The sequence below is a fragment of the Haliotis rubra genome, unplaced genomic scaffold (assembly GCF_003918875.1).
Source record: "Haliotis rubra isolate DU_JTF1 unplaced genomic scaffold, ASM391887v1 Scf274, whole genome shotgun sequence".
NCBI lineage: Eukaryota > Metazoa > Mollusca > Gastropoda > Lepetellida > Haliotidae > Haliotis > Haliotis rubra.
This window is the reverse complement of record NW_025766825.1, coordinates 1,240,875-1,259,060: the sequence shown is the minus strand read 5'-3', so window position 1 is coordinate 1,259,060 and position 18,186 is coordinate 1,240,875. Positions and strand designations below refer to the sequence as shown.

Here is an 18,186-nt window from a genome sequence, read left to right as displayed (position 1 = left end):
TAAACAACTTTTTTCATAAGTTGAATAAAAATCTAAGATTTAATTGTTCAATTGGCAAGGTAGAATTATGAGGATTCGCAATCTTAATTTCACTTTATTCGGTTTACATTTTTGTTTAAAGTGCAATTCACCGGTACGCTTTCACTGCAAACAGCCTATAGTTATTTATTAATGTATTTATAACTTGAAGTTGTCTTTTATTACATTACCTAAAATGTCGGAAAGCGCACGTAAAATCTCCAAAGCAAACCCGCAAGAAAAAAACGAGAAACTACTAATTTGAAAACACGCGAACCGTTATGTAACTACACGCACCTGTGTGTATTTGAGTAACAAGGTAACGAGGAAGCGTTATTACAGCTGTTTAATGGTCCCTTACAAACAATCGAGTGCTATTCAAAGCCAGTATGAAAGGCAACACGCATAGTTTGCACTTCCTCAGTATTTTGTGAATTATAACAATACATGTAAATTTGTATTGAGAAAAGGATACGTTTTAAGATTATTCTTGCAACAATACAAGATAATTAGCATTCATATTTTACTATATGACATGACGGACCATCGTTCGATTGACGTAACGTCATAAAAAAATTCATTAGTTGACAATTACTTTGCAACATTCTCACTATCATATATCGTTTGGATTTTTTGTCGGTTTTTTTGTTTGTTTTTTTTGGTTTTTGGTTTTTTTGTTGGGGTGGGTTTTTGTTGGTTTTTTTGTTGTTTTTTAGTTGTTTGTCTTGTTTTTGTTGTATTTTCTTTTGCTTTTGGGGTGGGGAGGGGGTGGGGTTACAAGATTGGTAAATTACTAAACTACATCGTTTCCTAATATCGCTCTTGTTCTGCTCGAACTGCAGATCTGCCGAACGCATTACTTGATCGATCATATAACTAGTATGTATCTATTTTCGTATCGGGAGTGAGGGAGTAATTACTCATGGAAATGCATATTTCAACACAGACAGTAGTGATAATAACCGAACTGATGTCGCTTAAACATCCTTTATTCACGGTCTAATAGGACCATCCAACACGATATATAATGCATTTGGCCTTCTGTGGCACCTTGACTATCGGCTAACATTGTTTTAAATCTGAAATTTGAGTAATTAAAAAACATTGATACATGACGTGCAAAATGCAAGTTGTGTCCGTCAGCTGTGTCATGAGAAGGAAAGCAATAATTGCCTTTGGCATCTACACGAGGTCACGGTGGGACGATTCTAACGTTTATCGGCTTGCTCAAACCGGCATGTTCCTGAAAAGTAAGGAGCTTTATTATTGGAGATGTTATCCAGTTCATGTATTTCATGAGTGTGACTTTGATAGGGCAATGTGATGTATTCATTGATGAACTGAGACCGGGACGAGTTTCAATATTCACGATTCTTGTTGTTCATTATATATACTACAAACAAACTGTATGGGAACACCCTATAATTTGATAGTCATACATAGACTTAAACGTGGTGAGGTCATTTATACTCTAAGGTAAATGCTGGAACATGCAGTGAAGCAACTGATTCAATATTCGTTGAGTTTGACTGAAATGAAACCTTGTCAAAAACAGCGAAAAACAGAGGTGCTGAAACACACCAGCACCATGTTTGATTCAAATGCCCAAACACAACAGCTTAGTGCTGTTTGGAGGAAAATAACTAATATAATCAACTCGAGATCGTCTGGCATAACCCGGGACTTAACCCGGGATGAAGTAGAGAAGAAGTGGAAGGATCTTTTGAGAAAAGACAAGAAAGACATTGCTGCACATAAAAACCCAACAACTGGCGGCGGTCCTCAACATACAGACTCGGCTTACACGTCCTGGGTTTTAGACATTATCGGTACAGAGTCATCATCTCTTATCGGTATAGAGGAAGGTGTAGAATCTGGCCATACTGTTTCTGCACAGTGTTCACAGACATCACAGGCGTCATCAGATTCCCCTGAACCATCAACTTCTTCAGAACAGCCCTCTTCGATATCGGTAAACGACTGCCGCCATGATAGGGCTACGCCTGGCTTACGCCTGCTGGGTAGGTGGCATAAATATAAAGCGCTACGCCTGACGTAACTTCAGCTACGTCTAAGATATGCATACCGGCTTAACATTACGCCCAGGCGCACATTTTACTTACATCAAGACTAGAATTTACGCCCGACATATGCGGGTCACTGGTGTCATTGCTGATTTCAGTAATCCATCGAAATATTTGTCTACGCTAGTTTGTCTTATGCATAAGTGGAATCTGTTTCAGGGGCTGTAGGGCGCGGTGGGGTAGTCTAATGGTTACAACGTCAAGCTGCAGATCCGGGTACGATTCCCCACATGGGTACAACGTGTCAAGTCCATTTAAGGTGTGCCATTGGAATAGAGCGGCGTAATACCATAATCACTCACTCGAGAAAGATAGAGTCGAAGGTTGGTGTATCAATGTACAATTCTGCCTTTATCAGGGCTCCTTGCTTCTAGGCAGGAGACCTATTGTAATCGTTCGGATTGTTTTACAGATTAAAGATGAAAATGCAGAGAGGGTTCGGGTGATCCTGGCACAGTCAGGCTGGTAAGGCTCATCATCAGCTCAGGGCCCTTGCCCACTCTACACGCAGCCCAGACAGTGAATGGGACTTCTCCCAGGAAACACTGCCTAGTCGAACCCACCAAGAACTTTCCGGAGAATATGAAGGCTCCCCAACACTGCAGCCTTCTGTAGTACCCAGAGTGTCAGAAGGGCTGTGCTCCCGGTGGAGAACCCGGGCACTCTCCTGATCTGCGCCAAGAGATCAGGAGGTACCAAACCAAGGGCACCGAGCACAATGGGGAGCCTGACGACAGTGTGCTTAGGATGCCAGCGAGACATTTCAAAGGCAAGGTCTGCATACTTATCGTGCTTTTCCTGAGTCTTGCCAATCGCATTGCTGTCAAAAGGGACAGAAAATTAAATGATATAAATAAATTCATTGGCTTTATCAAAAACGACAAGATCAGGTTTGTTTGCAGGAATTCTTCTGAGGCTGTATATGGGCCTATTCCACAGAAGTTTGAAAACATCATTTTCTATGACGTCCTGGACATGTTCAGGGTCGTACCATGGTTGGACCTCAGAGTCAAGGTGAGGTGAGGTGAAATTGGGTTTAACGTCGTGCTTGAGAATATTTCGCTCATATGACGACGTGCATGCGTGTGTATGTGTAAGTGCGGCTGCTTGCACTAGCCCAGACCTAAGCTGGTTTTATAGTGCTAGCCCACTGAGATACCATGCCGCAGTGAAGCATGAATATCCCACTCAGACACATCATACTGACTCCGAGCCGACCAGTCCTTGTTGTACCCATTAATGCCGAGCGCCAGGCAGGGACAAACAAGTACCATATTTTAATGTCTTTTGGTATGACGTGGTCGGGGATCGAACCCGCGACCTTCCACTCTCCGGGCGGACGCTCTAACCACTACACCACGGAGGCGGTCTCCTCAGAGTCAAAGCCACAGGCAGTCAAAGCCACAGGCATGGCGAAGACGATAGTAGAAGCAACGAGCCATGCCATCATGTCGTTTAAGGTATGCTTTTTGTGCCAAGGAAGGGCATCCACTGACAAGGTGTTGGACAGTCTCTGTAAACTCATTCCACAGTCGACATTTCAAATTGATATTTTCTTTTAGAATCACATTTTGGCGATTACGAGTGGGAAGTGACTGGTCCTGAGCAACGAAAAGGAAGCCCTCAGTTTCACATTTATGACCAGCCGACTTCATCCAGGCGAAGGAGTCGCTGGGATTGCTGTCCTGTTCAACACACTGCATGTACACACGATGCAAAGGCTTCTCAGAAAGTCTCTCTTCAAACGACCGACTCTGGGCAGACTTGGTGAAGGACTTCACCTGGTTTACTCCCATCACTGTATGCTCCAGCAGTACATCGCCATCAATAAAATCAACCTCAAATTTGAGATTCTGTTGTACAACTTTGGCACGCTTAAAATCGCTGTGGAATTCCTTGCTTTCATCATGAGTCTTCTCATGCATCACCAGAGGATCATCCGATAAATAAATATGTGCAAAAGTACACAATAAAATTCCATCATGAAGAGCCTCCACATTAATCAAACCCCGACCTCCAGAATTGATTGGCATATATAAACGGTTAAGAGAGGAACGAGGGTGGTGGGCTCTGTTATCAGACATGATCCTTCTGATCAGGCGGTCAAGACTCTGGATGTCTTGTTTCGTCCAGTCAACTACTCCAAAGGAATAGGAGAGGACAGGCACAGCAAAAGTATTGGTGGCTTTGACCTTGTTACGAGCATTTAGCTCTGAGCTCCAGATTTTCTTTAAACGAGATTTGTACTCGGCCCGAAGTTTTTCTTGAATTTGGGCATTCTGTAGCTTGTCTCGAACTTGCATTCCAAGATAGGTGTAGGCCTCATCTTCCACAAGATGCTCAATAACTCTTTCCCCCTGTAACTTGACCGATCCACCATTAACTACCTTGCCACGTTTCAAATGGAGAGTATTACATTTGTCAAGTCCAAATGTCATGCCAATATCATTAGAAAAGGATTCGACAAGGAGAACCTGTTCTTTCAAATTGGTATCTCCTTTGGCAAGGAGCTCGATGTCATCCATGTAAAGGAGATGAGTAAGTGGTGTTGGGGATCTGTGCTGAGGAGGTCCGGGATGGTAACCCAGCTCTCTGTTGAGCAAAAAGCTCAAAGGATTTAGAGACAAACAAAAAAGCAAAGGACTGAAGGAGTCCCCCTGGAAAATTCTCCTTCTGATTGGAATAGATTCCGAAGTCCGCACCTGCCCTTGCGAGTACATCTCAAGTTGAGTCGACCAGCAACTCATTAAAGATTTGAGTAAATCAAGTAGTCACTCCGGGAGGTCTTATTATTATTATTGTTATATTATATTTATTATTCCGCCGATTTTTTTACCAAATCACACAGATGCGCACCGAGGTGTAGATATTCCCCTTAAAAATCTCTAGGCTCTAGGTCCAATAGCAAAGGGGAGATAATTCAAATTAATTCCAAAATTTCAGTTTGACAGCAAATATCTCAAGAACTAATTGTTCCAACACTTCCAAATCTCTTGTACAGATGCACAATCGAATTCCCAACAATTTTGCAGTTATATTTGTTTTCAGTTTTGGGCCATGTTTTTCAGTAGAATTCTGAGTAGTTTGCTCCCGAAATGTGCAAATTCTGCACAAAAAGTGCCAGTATGGTAGATGAAGGCTTGGTAATTCCAGAACACTAATTGTTATGACCGTAGACCCAAGAACAACTGAGATACAGCCTTTTAAAGAGGGAACTTTTTCTTCTCCAGAACTTGACCACCGCGACCCCGGCTGTATTTGGAAGATCCGCTCGCCTGTCAAAAACGTGTTCTGGCTCCGTTTTGGACGATGATTTCTCAGATATCCTCAGATACAATAGATAGAACTAAAGCCGAGGAGCCCTCATCGTTGCCTGCAACTCTATTTACACCATGTGTTTACGACCACCAACAAACAGTGGTCTTACCATGTGTTCGTTAAATTGTGAATGGCGCCATTTTGCCATCATCATTTTTCTACCCATGACTGCGGCAGCGTGTTTGATAAGCCAGAAACAGATTCAGCATCCTTGCCTTGGCAGTTGGATGTCTTATAAATTGTCACTGCACCTAAAATACACATTATCAATACATCCCAAATACACTATGTCGAATTTAATAGTATTCTCCGGATATGCTAAAACACATCAGTTGTCGATGCTGTCGTAGCACAAGTTAAAATATGGAATTGAATCAGACACCATTATTGTCACTGGTTCGTCAAGTTTGGAACTGTCTTCCACATGTCTGTCATTACATGTTTTAAATGCCTGCTCGGTAGCATAACCACCAACGGTTGCAAACACATCAGATGTCGATCATGTCCTAGTACAAGTTAAAATATGGAATTGACATCATTATTGTCACAGATTCGTCAAGTTTGGAAATGTCTTCCAAATGTCTGCCATAGTTCATATCATCAAACATATTTGCAGTGATAATTTTGAAACGCCTTCGCAGAAAGTGCCTACTTGACGTTACCAAAAGCCAACGGCATATGACTCGACAAAATATAAACGTATTTGGAAATTGAAGTCTTAAACGTTTGGCAAACGTTTTGTCTATCTGAATCATTATGTCTATTGCGAATGTATAACAAATGCAGCGGCTTGAATAGTCTCGTATATGTATGTGTATGCATGTTACTGCATTTGTGCTTGCGTTGAAATTCCTACTACTTAAAGAGTCAGATATGGGGAGCACAGCCAGTTCATACTCCTTACTTTTGTATCTTGTCCATACGCATGAATGTTATCAATGGGAAATGTACATACTTCTAGACATGTATTTATTATTTATTATCATTCTGCAAACTACTGACTTGACCTTATCATTTGATTGATGTGACATTTCATTACTATTTTTAAAACGGGCCATGAATACTGTAGAGGTACAGTCCATAATGAATCAGTGCATGTCGACTGGAAGAACTGGTGCTGACAACACGGGGGGGACACACTGTTATAGATAAAGTGACCATATTTATTGTGAGTTTTTAGCTAGTTTGCAGAGGAAGCGTCTTTACATTTGGACGTGGTGTTTCTCTGGCATCACTTCATGATGAAGTGTCTAGGTGACAGAGGGTCCATGCTTCTGACATTAGCAACATATATTGCATTGTCAACGTGCTGGAAGTGCAACTTTTTTGAAAAAGGTAACTGGAAATACAATTCTGTCACAATTGGGAACATTGGTTTTAAGTTGTGCCAGATAAGATGTATTGAAATAGGATGCTGTTTGAGTTTTGAATACGGCTTGGAACATCTAAGTTGCCACCTACTCACCACTGAACCAAGGAATATCAAGAAGAAGGCAGGCTACACATTTCATCGTAAGAATCATGCTGACGTAAGTTAAACACATGTTCTTCTATTGGAATTATATATAATTATTTATTTTAGTAAATGACGTGGAATTATGTTAATGGGTACACTTTTTTATTTTTAGAAACATAATTTCATCAATACAAGATTATGAATTTGCAATGTTTGTTTTTTTCGCATGCACTTTTAGACACAGTGTGTACTGTGTTAATTTAAGGAATTGTAAATAGGACATTATAGGAATTGTAAATATAAATGACCCGTAAATATCTGGGTTAGACTTGGTCTTCAGCAACGACACCTACATAACAATATGAACAATACTCGCGATTTATATACGTTCCAAATTGACGAGGATATCCAAACACACACATACAAAAACAATATATGTTTACAGGCACTCTCACATGAACTGCATACAAATCGGATGTATTTCAGCGTTATCCACACCATATGTTCAGGCACATAGGAAACATGGCCTTCCTTCATATAGTATTCCCAGAAATGATTGAGAAAGCTGTTTCGGCAAATATCTAATACATGTCTATAGACTATACACATTTTACGTTAAAAGAATATGTTGAGATATGATTCTCTTACAGTCTTTTCAGGATTTTGTGAGACCTTCTTGCCCTGCAATACACAAATAATGCGCCAAGGTACACTACCGATCAGATTTTGTAGGAAATCGTGTGACAGCGTATCCCAATATTCGACCACCTCTTAAAGAATCAGATAATCACACCCTTCTCAAAATCATCTAGAACAAGCTGTCTTTCGTCATATGCTGTCAAATCTGTCATGTCAACAAGGGAAGCCGTCTGCTACATCAGGACAGATAACTCTCTAATGTAATAAGGGTCATTATTAAGCTTTCAAGAGTTCCTTACTACATAATGTAACACCAATCATAAAATTCTATTACCAGTAATAGGAAACAAAAGACATTCTCATTATAATCATACAGTTTTTGTACTTCTCACCAAAGGTTCCGACCAGCCCTTGTTTAGTCAATCCTTGCAGTTTCAAGTATCGATGTGTAGTGGCACTATCTGGAAAAGCAGTTTGTGTTACAGGTAAATATCTCATTCTATTGATGATGTTGAGAACCATTGTTCGGATTCCTCGAAACTATGAAAGCCAAACAGTGCCACTTTGGTAGCAGAACTAAAGTATTGTCGAAGGAAATTTTTCGTTATTTCATTTTTTGTTAATATTTTCGAAATATTAATTCTTTTATAAAATGTGATATTTTTTAGAAAACTCGTAGATTTGACGGTTCTTCTAAACTCCACGTTTCAATAGAGTTCTCGGAACTTTGTAAATTCAGTTATTTTCTCGTAATTTCAATTATTGTCTCATCAGTCCAAGTGTTTTTATCAAAACTTGAAATTTTGTGCAAATTATTGAAAAACTATCGGTAAAACAACTATGAGTGGGTCACTACATCCAGTGATGACACCCGGTGTTTGTCAAAATGGTTGCTCGTCCTTTAGCATCCGCCACAATTTTCAGTAAATGCAAGTATTTTTTATTGGTCGCCATACTCATGGACACTCCTACCATACTAAATTGGTCTGTGAAGAAATGGTCTTGGTCAGACAATCCAGTAATCAGTACCATGACCAGTGATCCATGTTTTCGTGGAACGACACCATGCTATCAAAGAATTCCTTCCATCACAAACCTCCAAGGCAAAGTGTTATATAGACGTCCGGTTATTCTTTTTATATAATTGTCATTCATTCATTCATTCATTCATTCATTCAGATGGAAGGCAGTTCTCTCCTCAACGATACATACCAGATCAGCTATGTGGCCAGGAGTGGGGGTCGGCTGACCACCAGCTCAATGATGCTTTCTGGGAGGGGGACATGAACATTGTAGAGCGCACCTTGTCAGAAGGACAGATAGACATCAACAGAAGGGACGGGAGGGGGCGGACACCATTGATGGTGGCAGCGTGTGCAGGACACATGGACGTGGTAAAGCTTCTTATCAGCAAAAGAGGTAAAGAGGCACTTGTTGCCAATAACGGTAACAACATTCTCCATATGGCAACATGTGGAGGACATGTGGCGATAGTAAAGTATGTCCTATCACAGAAGATGGTGGACATCAACAGTAGAGGGAAGGACGGGAGGACACCCGTGATGATGGCAGTAGCCAGAGGTCACAAAGATGTGTTTGTCGTTCTTGTTAGTGAAGGAGCTGATTTGTCATTGGGAGATACTAATGGAAAGAACATCCTGCATTACGCCTGTGCTGGGGGGCATGTGGACATGATTAAATATGTCCTTTCACTGAGCAAGGTGGACATAGATAGTACAGCAAACGCCGGTCTCACGCCAGTCATGGTGGCAGCAAGTCTAGGAAACAGAGAAATGTTTGACATACTTATGAGTAAAGCGTGTGATGTGTCACTGGCGACAAGATCAGGTTCCAACATCCTCCATATGGGTTGCTGTGGAGGACATTTGGAGATGGTTAAGTACATTATCTCACAGGATCTTGTGGACATTAACAGTAGGCGTTGGGATAAGAAAACACCACTGCTGATCTCGGCAAAACTGGGGCATGGAGAAATGTTTGAATTTATCGCCAGTAGAGGGGGAAACATGTCAATGATGACAAAAGCAGGCAAGAATAGCCTTCACCTACTCTGTAAGTTTGGCAACATTGAGGTTGTGAAGTTTGTTCTTTCCAAGGACCTTCTGGACATTAACGCCAAGACCAAGAAAGGGGAAACAGCAGCTATGATTGCAAAACGAAGCAGGAACACTCAAGTGTATGACTTTCTCGTGTCACATGGTGGTCAATAGGTAGCCTCATACGAACCATTGCTCCATGATTTGTCATATTGTACCATTAGTGGAGATAAATGTGTCATACACGTTGCCAATGAACATTGCATAGATTGATGCTCATGGTGCTGATCACTGGATTGTCTGGTCGATTATTTATAGACTGATGCCATGCAGCTGGAATATATTGCTGAGCGCGGCATTAACAACAAACATGTGTACCCTCATGTGAACCATTACTCAAAGATTTGCTGTAGTTTACAATCAGTGGAGATAAAAACATTACAAAACGTTTCTTCCTTATAAAGGCCACAGGCCCAAGTACAAAAACTCACAAAATAATAATGATAGTGACAAAATGGTCAGATACACCTTTTAAGCACTTCTTAACCTTAAAGCGTCTTTTACAAACTTTCCTAAGTTAATTAGGATATTCACTTTATCAAATAGAAGGATGTTTCCAGAAATCTTGAGGAATACACTTTTGTCTTAAAATAGAATAAACTTTACATATTAACAGAAAATGGTATTCATCTTTTATACATCCATTCATACATACATTACAAAATCGCTCATCACGAACAATACCGCAACGTCTACCAACGTTTATCATTAAAGGCACTTCCCCAGATCTTAGCAACAATAAATGCCTTCTCTATTCGCGACCCTTTAGAGTGGATAAATAATATTCAACTGTCAATAGAGATTTATATTCTTGAAAGAACCATAACTTATTTGATTCACAAACTTTAGAAAACAAATCTTGCTGGTGGCAATCTTTAACTCTTTGCACAAACTTATTAAGAAATAAAGAACAATTACCAACTTCCTGAGAGATCCAAACAAATCCAAAACCATAAGAAAAAAGTACCATTTTAAACTTCGAAGCCCATGTAACACGATTACAGTCGTCTAAAGATTTACAAAGAAGATAGCTTTGCTTAGGATATCTATGATTAGGCATTGGTAGCAACTTTAAACAATACTGAATACATCTTTTATGACAATCAACAAATAAGCCATATCTACCACATTCATCAAGTGGAGCAACATAAGAGACATAACCACCTACACCAATAACATATTTACAAAACTTACTATGAAAACGCTCGATGCATTCAATTTTTAAATGACCCCACACTTCACTAGAATAGAGTAAGATTGGCTTAATCTAAGCATAAAATATTAAAGAATAAAAAAATTACACGATGCCAATGAACATTCATTCCCTGTTATCTATAGAACCATCCTTCTTCATTAATCGATATGGCAAATATCATAGATTCAGATCGTGCTGTTTGGTTCTGATGACGATAGTTAGTGGAATAACCGGTGAAGATCCGTGTTAGAATTGGTTTTTAACGAGTCATGTTTGTCGTAAAAGGCGACTAACGGGATCGAGTGGCTAGGCTCGCTGATTTGTTTGACACACCGTATCCCATTTGCGTAGTATGATGCTCATGATGTTGATCAGAGAGAGAGAGAGAGAGAGAGAGAGAGAGAGAGAGAGAGAGAGAGAGAGAGAGAGAGAGAGAGAGAGATAGAGATAGAGATAGACATAGAGAGAGAGAGAGAGAGAGAGAGATTATTGACCTATTGTTGTTTTAGGCAAACGTTTGGAAAGTTGAGTGGAATATTGAGTATTGTCGGTTATCATGACAAGGTTAACTCTGACGGAGAGGCATATGGATATTCGGCTACCGCTGCACCCTCACCCATGAACAGGCACGTTTTCAATCTGTGATCACTACGACATGTATGTACGAAGTGCGAAGAATCACAATAGGAAGTGTCTGTGTGTACATTCCTACGTGCCCTATCTTTGCACCTTACAGTCTACTTGGCTGGTTGTCAAATAGGGAGGTGCTCATTACCAAATATTAAAGTGAACCGATTCAGGTGCAGACCTTTTGTCGAGATTCGTCTAAACGCTGTACAGCAAATGTACGAAAGCCTAATAACTCCACTTTTTTAACGCAACATATTTTCTCAGCAACATTTCTCGTTGCTTCGATTATTTTGTCAGTGCTTGGAAGCATTTCCTCTTTATTTCATATCATGAACAACATGAGCATCAATCTACACAACTGGGATACGATTACATGTGTCAACCAAGTCAGCGAGTCTGACCACCTGATCCAGTCAGTCGCCTCTTACGACAAGCAAGGGTTACTGTAGACAAATTCTAAATTCCTAATACAGAGAGAGAAGTCTTGACAAGGCCTCTGCTTGATTGTTGCTGCATTATAAAAGCAGGAAATTGTACACTACTAATTCTTAACATTTACAGTGCTGGACCATTTACATTCTGAACTGATATTGTCAGAAATTAAGCAGGAGATCCTTCCTTAGTCACCAGCTAAAATTCAGAGTTGTATTAATTGGAAACTTTTTATTACCAATAATATGTCTCAATGTTCTGTCCAAAATAAACTGGACCCGTGAAGGTCCGGGTTAGAATGAACCTTCAGTAACCCATGCTTGTCGTAAGAGGATACTAACGGGATCGGGTGGTCAGACTCGCGCACTTGGTTCACACATGTCATTGGTTCCCAATAGCGCAGATCGCTACTCATGCTGTTGATCACTGGACTGTCTGGTCCAGACTCGATTATTTACAGACCACCGCCATATAGCTGGAATATTGCTGAGTGCGGTGTAAAACTAAACTCACTCACTCACCCAAAATAAACTGAATATTTCTGAAGAATTAACCAGCTTGGAATGGTTCATACAACATGTTATTTCATTCGATATGTACTAACAGACTAATGACAAAACACACCCCACCTTGCTTTGTCTCACTTTGCCCTCTCCAGTAGGACATCCTGGCAGACTTGAACACCAGCATGAGCATGGTAACACTGAGCCCTGAGGGGAAAGTGTAAAACTGATCCTCAATCATCATTGACTATGTGACATTGAATATTAACCACCACCATAAATGAAACATGAATCTGATATTTTTGGTTAAAGTGCACCACCCCAAAGGATTCATCAATGTAATACTTTAGTTATTTTACATATAGTGGTACTTTGTATGTATATACGTTTATACACAATAGGATGTAATTAATGTACCATTGTAAACCTAAACATTGTGATAACCAAGAGCTGTCATTGGACCAACAATGTCCATACCCATCTGAACTTCACTTGTTGAATAATATTAACATACTTAGACCAAAAGAATATTATCCCAGTGCATATATACACAAGTATGTAAAAAAAGAAGCGATTCAATTCAAAACAAGTCGATGTTGGAATGAATTAATTATAAAGCAACATGCTAGAGTTTTATTCCTCAGGACATGCATACATTTGGTAGGTAAGACATCATCCTCCACGATTCTCTTTTTGCATGGGGTCTCAGAAGCCTCTGGGTGTGCTTGTCTTTGTCGAGGTGATGGCCTGGGCTTCAAGGGCGTGTTGATTACCGAGACTGGGTCGGGAAAATCCACAGTTGGTCCACGGTCACCTGGCAGGATATTTATAAATCAACTGTAGTTCACACAAGCACTACAACGGCAGTTTAAACCTATGCATAGGTGCACTATTCACACCATGTAACCACTTATACATTTGTGGGGTTTTGTTTTAAGCAATTGCATTAATTAACGATATTTACAATATTCAACTTGTACATTGTATCATATTCATACGAAACTCACCTACGAAAGTGTTTGGAACAAACGTGTGTGCATCGTGATTTTTTGGGCATCAAATCCCTCTCGACCACAGGCTCTCGGCCACCTCAAACATTTCCCCAGTTGACTCTTCGGCTTTGGAAAAGGAATTAAAAAAACACGTTTTCCATCTCATGGCGATCCTTCTATCTGTTATCAGACTTGCAAATTAAGAGTAGTGGTAAGGCATCTTCAGCTTCTCTCGGTATACGCGTCAGACAGCGGTCGTTGCATAGTCAAACACGATAGAAGGTTTGACAGCCGTTTGTTTTGACAGTTTGGCCGCGGTCACGTGGTTTTGCAAAGGAACATCACTCTAAACGAACTTCCGTAAAACTGGAAAATGGTTTATTGGGAAGTTCTATGTTGATGGTCGACAATGAATAACTCTGAAATGGTGATGGTACAATTGTTTCTGGAAAAGGTCATCACACCTCCCCTCCACTCCACCGCCAACAGTTACAAACACATCAGATGTCGATCATGTCCTAGTGCAAGTTAAAATATGGAATTGACATCATTATTGTCACAGATTCGTCAAGTTTGAGAATGTCTTCCACATGTCTGCCATTGTTCATATCATCATATTTGCAGTGATAATTTTGAAACGCCCTTCGCAGAAAGTGCCTATTTGACGTTACCAAAAGCCAACGGCATATGACTCGACATAAAATAAAAGTATTTAAGAATTGAAGTCTTGAACGTTTGGAGAACGTTTTGTCTATTGCGCATGTATAACAAATGAGGCGGTTTGAATAGTCTCATATATGTATGTGTATGTATGTTACTGCATTGGTGCGTGCGTTGAAATTCCTACTACTTAAAGAATCAGTTATGGGGAGCACAGCCAGTTCATATGTGGACTCCTTACTTTGGTATCTTGTCCATACGTATAAATGTGATCAACGGGAAACTTACATATACTTCTAGATATGCATTTATTATTTATTGTCATTCTGCAAACTACTGACTTGACATTATCATTTGATTGATGTGACGTTTCATTGCTATTTTCACAACGAGTCAAGAATACTTCAAAGGTACAGTCCATAATGAATCAGTGCATGTCGCATCAAGTGTGGTTCTTCTTTAGAATGGGAGAGTTGATATTGAGTTTTAGCTGGGAAGAGTGTTTACATTTGGTCGCTGTGCTTCTCTGGCAGCACTTTATGATGAAGTGTCTAGGTGACAGAGGGGCCATGCTTCTGACTTTAGCAACATATATTTCATTGTCAGCGTCCAGGAAGATATAAAGTGCAACGTTTTTGAGAAAAGTGACACGAAATGCCATTCTGTCACAGTTGGGTACATTGGTTTTAAGTTGTGCTAGGTAAAATGTATTGAAATAGGTGGCTGTTTGAGTTTTGAATACGGCTTGGAACATCTAACCTGCCACCTACTCACCACCGAACAGAGGAATATCAAGAAGAAGGCAGGCTACACATTTCATCGTAAGAATCATGCTGACGTTAGTTAAACACACGTTCTTATATGGGAATTATACGTAATTGTTCATAAGCAAATGACGTGGAATTATGTTAATGGGCACACTTTTATGTTTAGAAGCATAATTTCATCTCAATTCAGGATTTTGAATTTGCAATGTTTTTTCGCATGCACTTTTAGACACAGACTGTATTGTATTCATTTAACAATCAAATTTTAGGAATTGTAAATATTGTGACCCGTCATGAAGATCCGGGTTAGAATTGATCTTCAGCAACCCATGCTTGTCGTAAGAGGCAACAAGCGGGATCAGGTGGTCAAGCTTGACGACGTGTTGAAAAAGCCCAAATTCGTTGTTTAGAAATCTGGAATATTGTTGAATGTGACGTTAAACTATTGGTTGTATGGCTTTACAATATGTACATACGGTAGAAAACACTTTTTGTGACATCTACATAATCATATGAAAAATACTCTATAGTTACATGCGTACCAAATTGACGAGCATATCCATACACACACACTGTCACATGAACTGCAAAACATTCGGATGTATTTAAGCTTTATCCACACCATACCTGTTCAAGCATATACACGCTCGTCACGCCGAAGACCCGGGTTCGATTCCCCATATGGGTGTAGCAGAGACATTTTTCATGTTTTTTTTAAAGTCAGTTTGGTTTGTTTGTATAGAACTATTTTATAACTATATAATATAAAATGGTGTTTGAAAAAAGTCATAAAGAGGTCACACAAAATATTGAAGGTTGGTGGTAGTGTTCTAAAGATTGTGGTTTTATGAATATGTCAATCATCTTGACATTTGGTTATGTTTGGTAAGTATTTCAGATGCATTTCATTCATCTGAAACGTTTCTATTATGTTTATGATTCCGAAAAATGCTGGATCAAGAGTATGGTCACCTGACCCTATCTCATAGCTCCCAATTGGCTAATTTAAAATTCCCATAATTCCTATGTACCAATCCGGGTACTCCGGTAAAAATACTTCAGTATATCACAGCACAGTAACAAGGGAACAAGGTCCACTGGTAAATAGACAACATCAAACAGGTCAGTTAAGTACTTTAACATTAAATTAGGTTCAAGTGTAGTTGTTCTTTGATAACTTCATTAAATTAATTCCATTTTAAATGTTATTTTGTAATTTGGTATATAGGGTAATGTTGTAAACTAGCTAAAGTTGGTAAATTACGTTAAAGCCAAAGTTCATGTTGTATTGTAGTATAACTCATGTGAACCAAAGAGCATTGTAAGTACTGTTCTATTTTCACAGCCATTTTCTAAATGTATGTATGTGCAATGGTTTTCTGAGTGTTATGTGAGTGGAGAACAGAAAATATTGGTGAAAGCATTTTCATGTTGCTGAATGTCCTTTATGAGCAACCATTGTGCTCAGCTTTCCCTGTGTATATGCATACAATGGTTTTATGATTACGTCAGTGATGGTAAATGAATTGTCAATGATCTTTGTAATTGGCAGGTCACATATGAACACATGTAACAGCGCAACATGGTCTAATCATTAAGGCTCTATTCTACAAATGGGTAAGATGTATTTTCATATGTCAGTATATTTCTATTTTTTATGTACAACTTTTTGGTAGCCTTGGAGGGTTACCAAATAGTTATCTGGTTGTATGTCATGTTAATTGTGAATTTTTTTGTCTGTCGATGTATGTGTACATATTGTTTTAATTTTTACATTATTTGGGCAAAATGTGTTGTTTGGGAATGAATTTTCTCCTTTGGTGGCACAACCAACGTTGTGCATATAGTTTCATGTGATTGCTATTTCCCTTGACAATTTGTATAGTTTACATGTGTAATTGTTAGACTACATAATTAATTGTGATAAACTAATTGTGATACTTATGTATAAACATTATGTTATGTGTTAACATTTCTAAGAATGTTATGTGTGTTTCAGGCTGATAGAGATATGACTAAAAATTCCCCCTAAACCACACCTCACCCCCTACAGCGAGTCATGTGATTTATGAATATTACTTTTTAAATATGTCCTTTCCCTGAGCAAGGTGGACATAGATAGTACAGCAAACGCCGGTCTCACGTCAGTCATGGTGGCAGCAAGTCTAGGAAACAGAGAAATGTTTGACATACTTATGAGTATAGGGTGTAATGTGTCACTGGCGACAAGATCAGGTTCCAACATCCTCCATGTGGCTTGCCGTTGAGGACATTTGGAGATGGTTAGGTACATTATCATAAAGGATCTGCTGGACATCAACTGGAGGCGAAGGGACAAAATGACACCTTTGCTGATCTCGGCACAACTGGGGCATGGAGAAATGTTTGAATTTATCGTCAGTAGAGGAGGGAACATGTCAATGAAGACAAAAACAGGCAAGAATAGCCTTCACCTACTCTGTAAGTTTGGCAACATTGAGGTTGTGAAGTTTGTTCTTTCCAAGGACCTTCTGGACATTAACACCGAGACCAAGAGAGGGGAAACATCAGCTATGATTGCAAAACGAAGCAGGAACACTCAAGTGTATGACTTTCTCGTGTCACATGGTGGTCGATAGGCAGCCTCATATGAACCATTGCTCCATGACTTGCTAAATTTTACCATCAGTGGAGATAGAATGTGTTATACACGTTGCTAGTGAACATTCAGTCCCTATTAGCTACAGAATTATCCTTCTTTATTAATCAATAAAAATTGTCAAATATCATAGATTGATCTCTTGCTTCTGATGACGGGACATATGCACGTGCAGACGACGCACAGCCAGTGTGGTGGAATAGCAAAGGGAGATAAGTATCGTGCACTCGATTGGTTTCGACAGACTAAGACAGATGAAGATTTACAACATTACAGACACATAAAAGACACATTTATACAGCGCTATAGTCCATACCATCTAGAGGCATGCACAGAGCGCTTTGTTTTTTCAGTAAGACTGAATGAGTTTACTTTTACGCCGCTTTTAGCAATATTCCAGCAATATCACGGCGGGGGACACCAGAAATGGGCTTAACATATTGTGCCCATGTGGGGAATCGAACCCGGGTCTTCGGCGTGACGAGCCAACGCTTTAACCACTAGGCTACCCCACCGCCCCTTTTTCAGTAAGAATTGACAGTGAGATGACAAACGATTATCAGGAGAAAGAGTGTATACCACAAGAACTTCATTAAGGCTTGGTTGAAATCCACAGATAACATTCGCATTAGAAAAAAAAACTATTATCTTACATACAATATAACATAAACATGAAAATAGGAAATACAGGCATTATGTTTTATAAAGAATGGTTTGTAAAAAGGGACCCGTTCCAT

General features: G+C 39.6%; 1 protein-coding gene across 1 annotated transcript; it reads left to right on the top strand.

Moving 5' to 3' along the window:
- Positions 1 to 9,080: 9,080 nt before the first annotated feature.
- On the top strand, positions 9,081 to 9,746 carry LOC124280816 (ankyrin-1-like). The gene has a single exon (XM_046716797.1). It carries the CDS (start codon positions 9,081 to 9,083, stop codon positions 9,744 to 9,746), a length of 666 nt encoding a protein of 221 aa, XP_046572753.1.
- Positions 9,747 to 18,186: the final 8,440 nt, after the last annotated feature.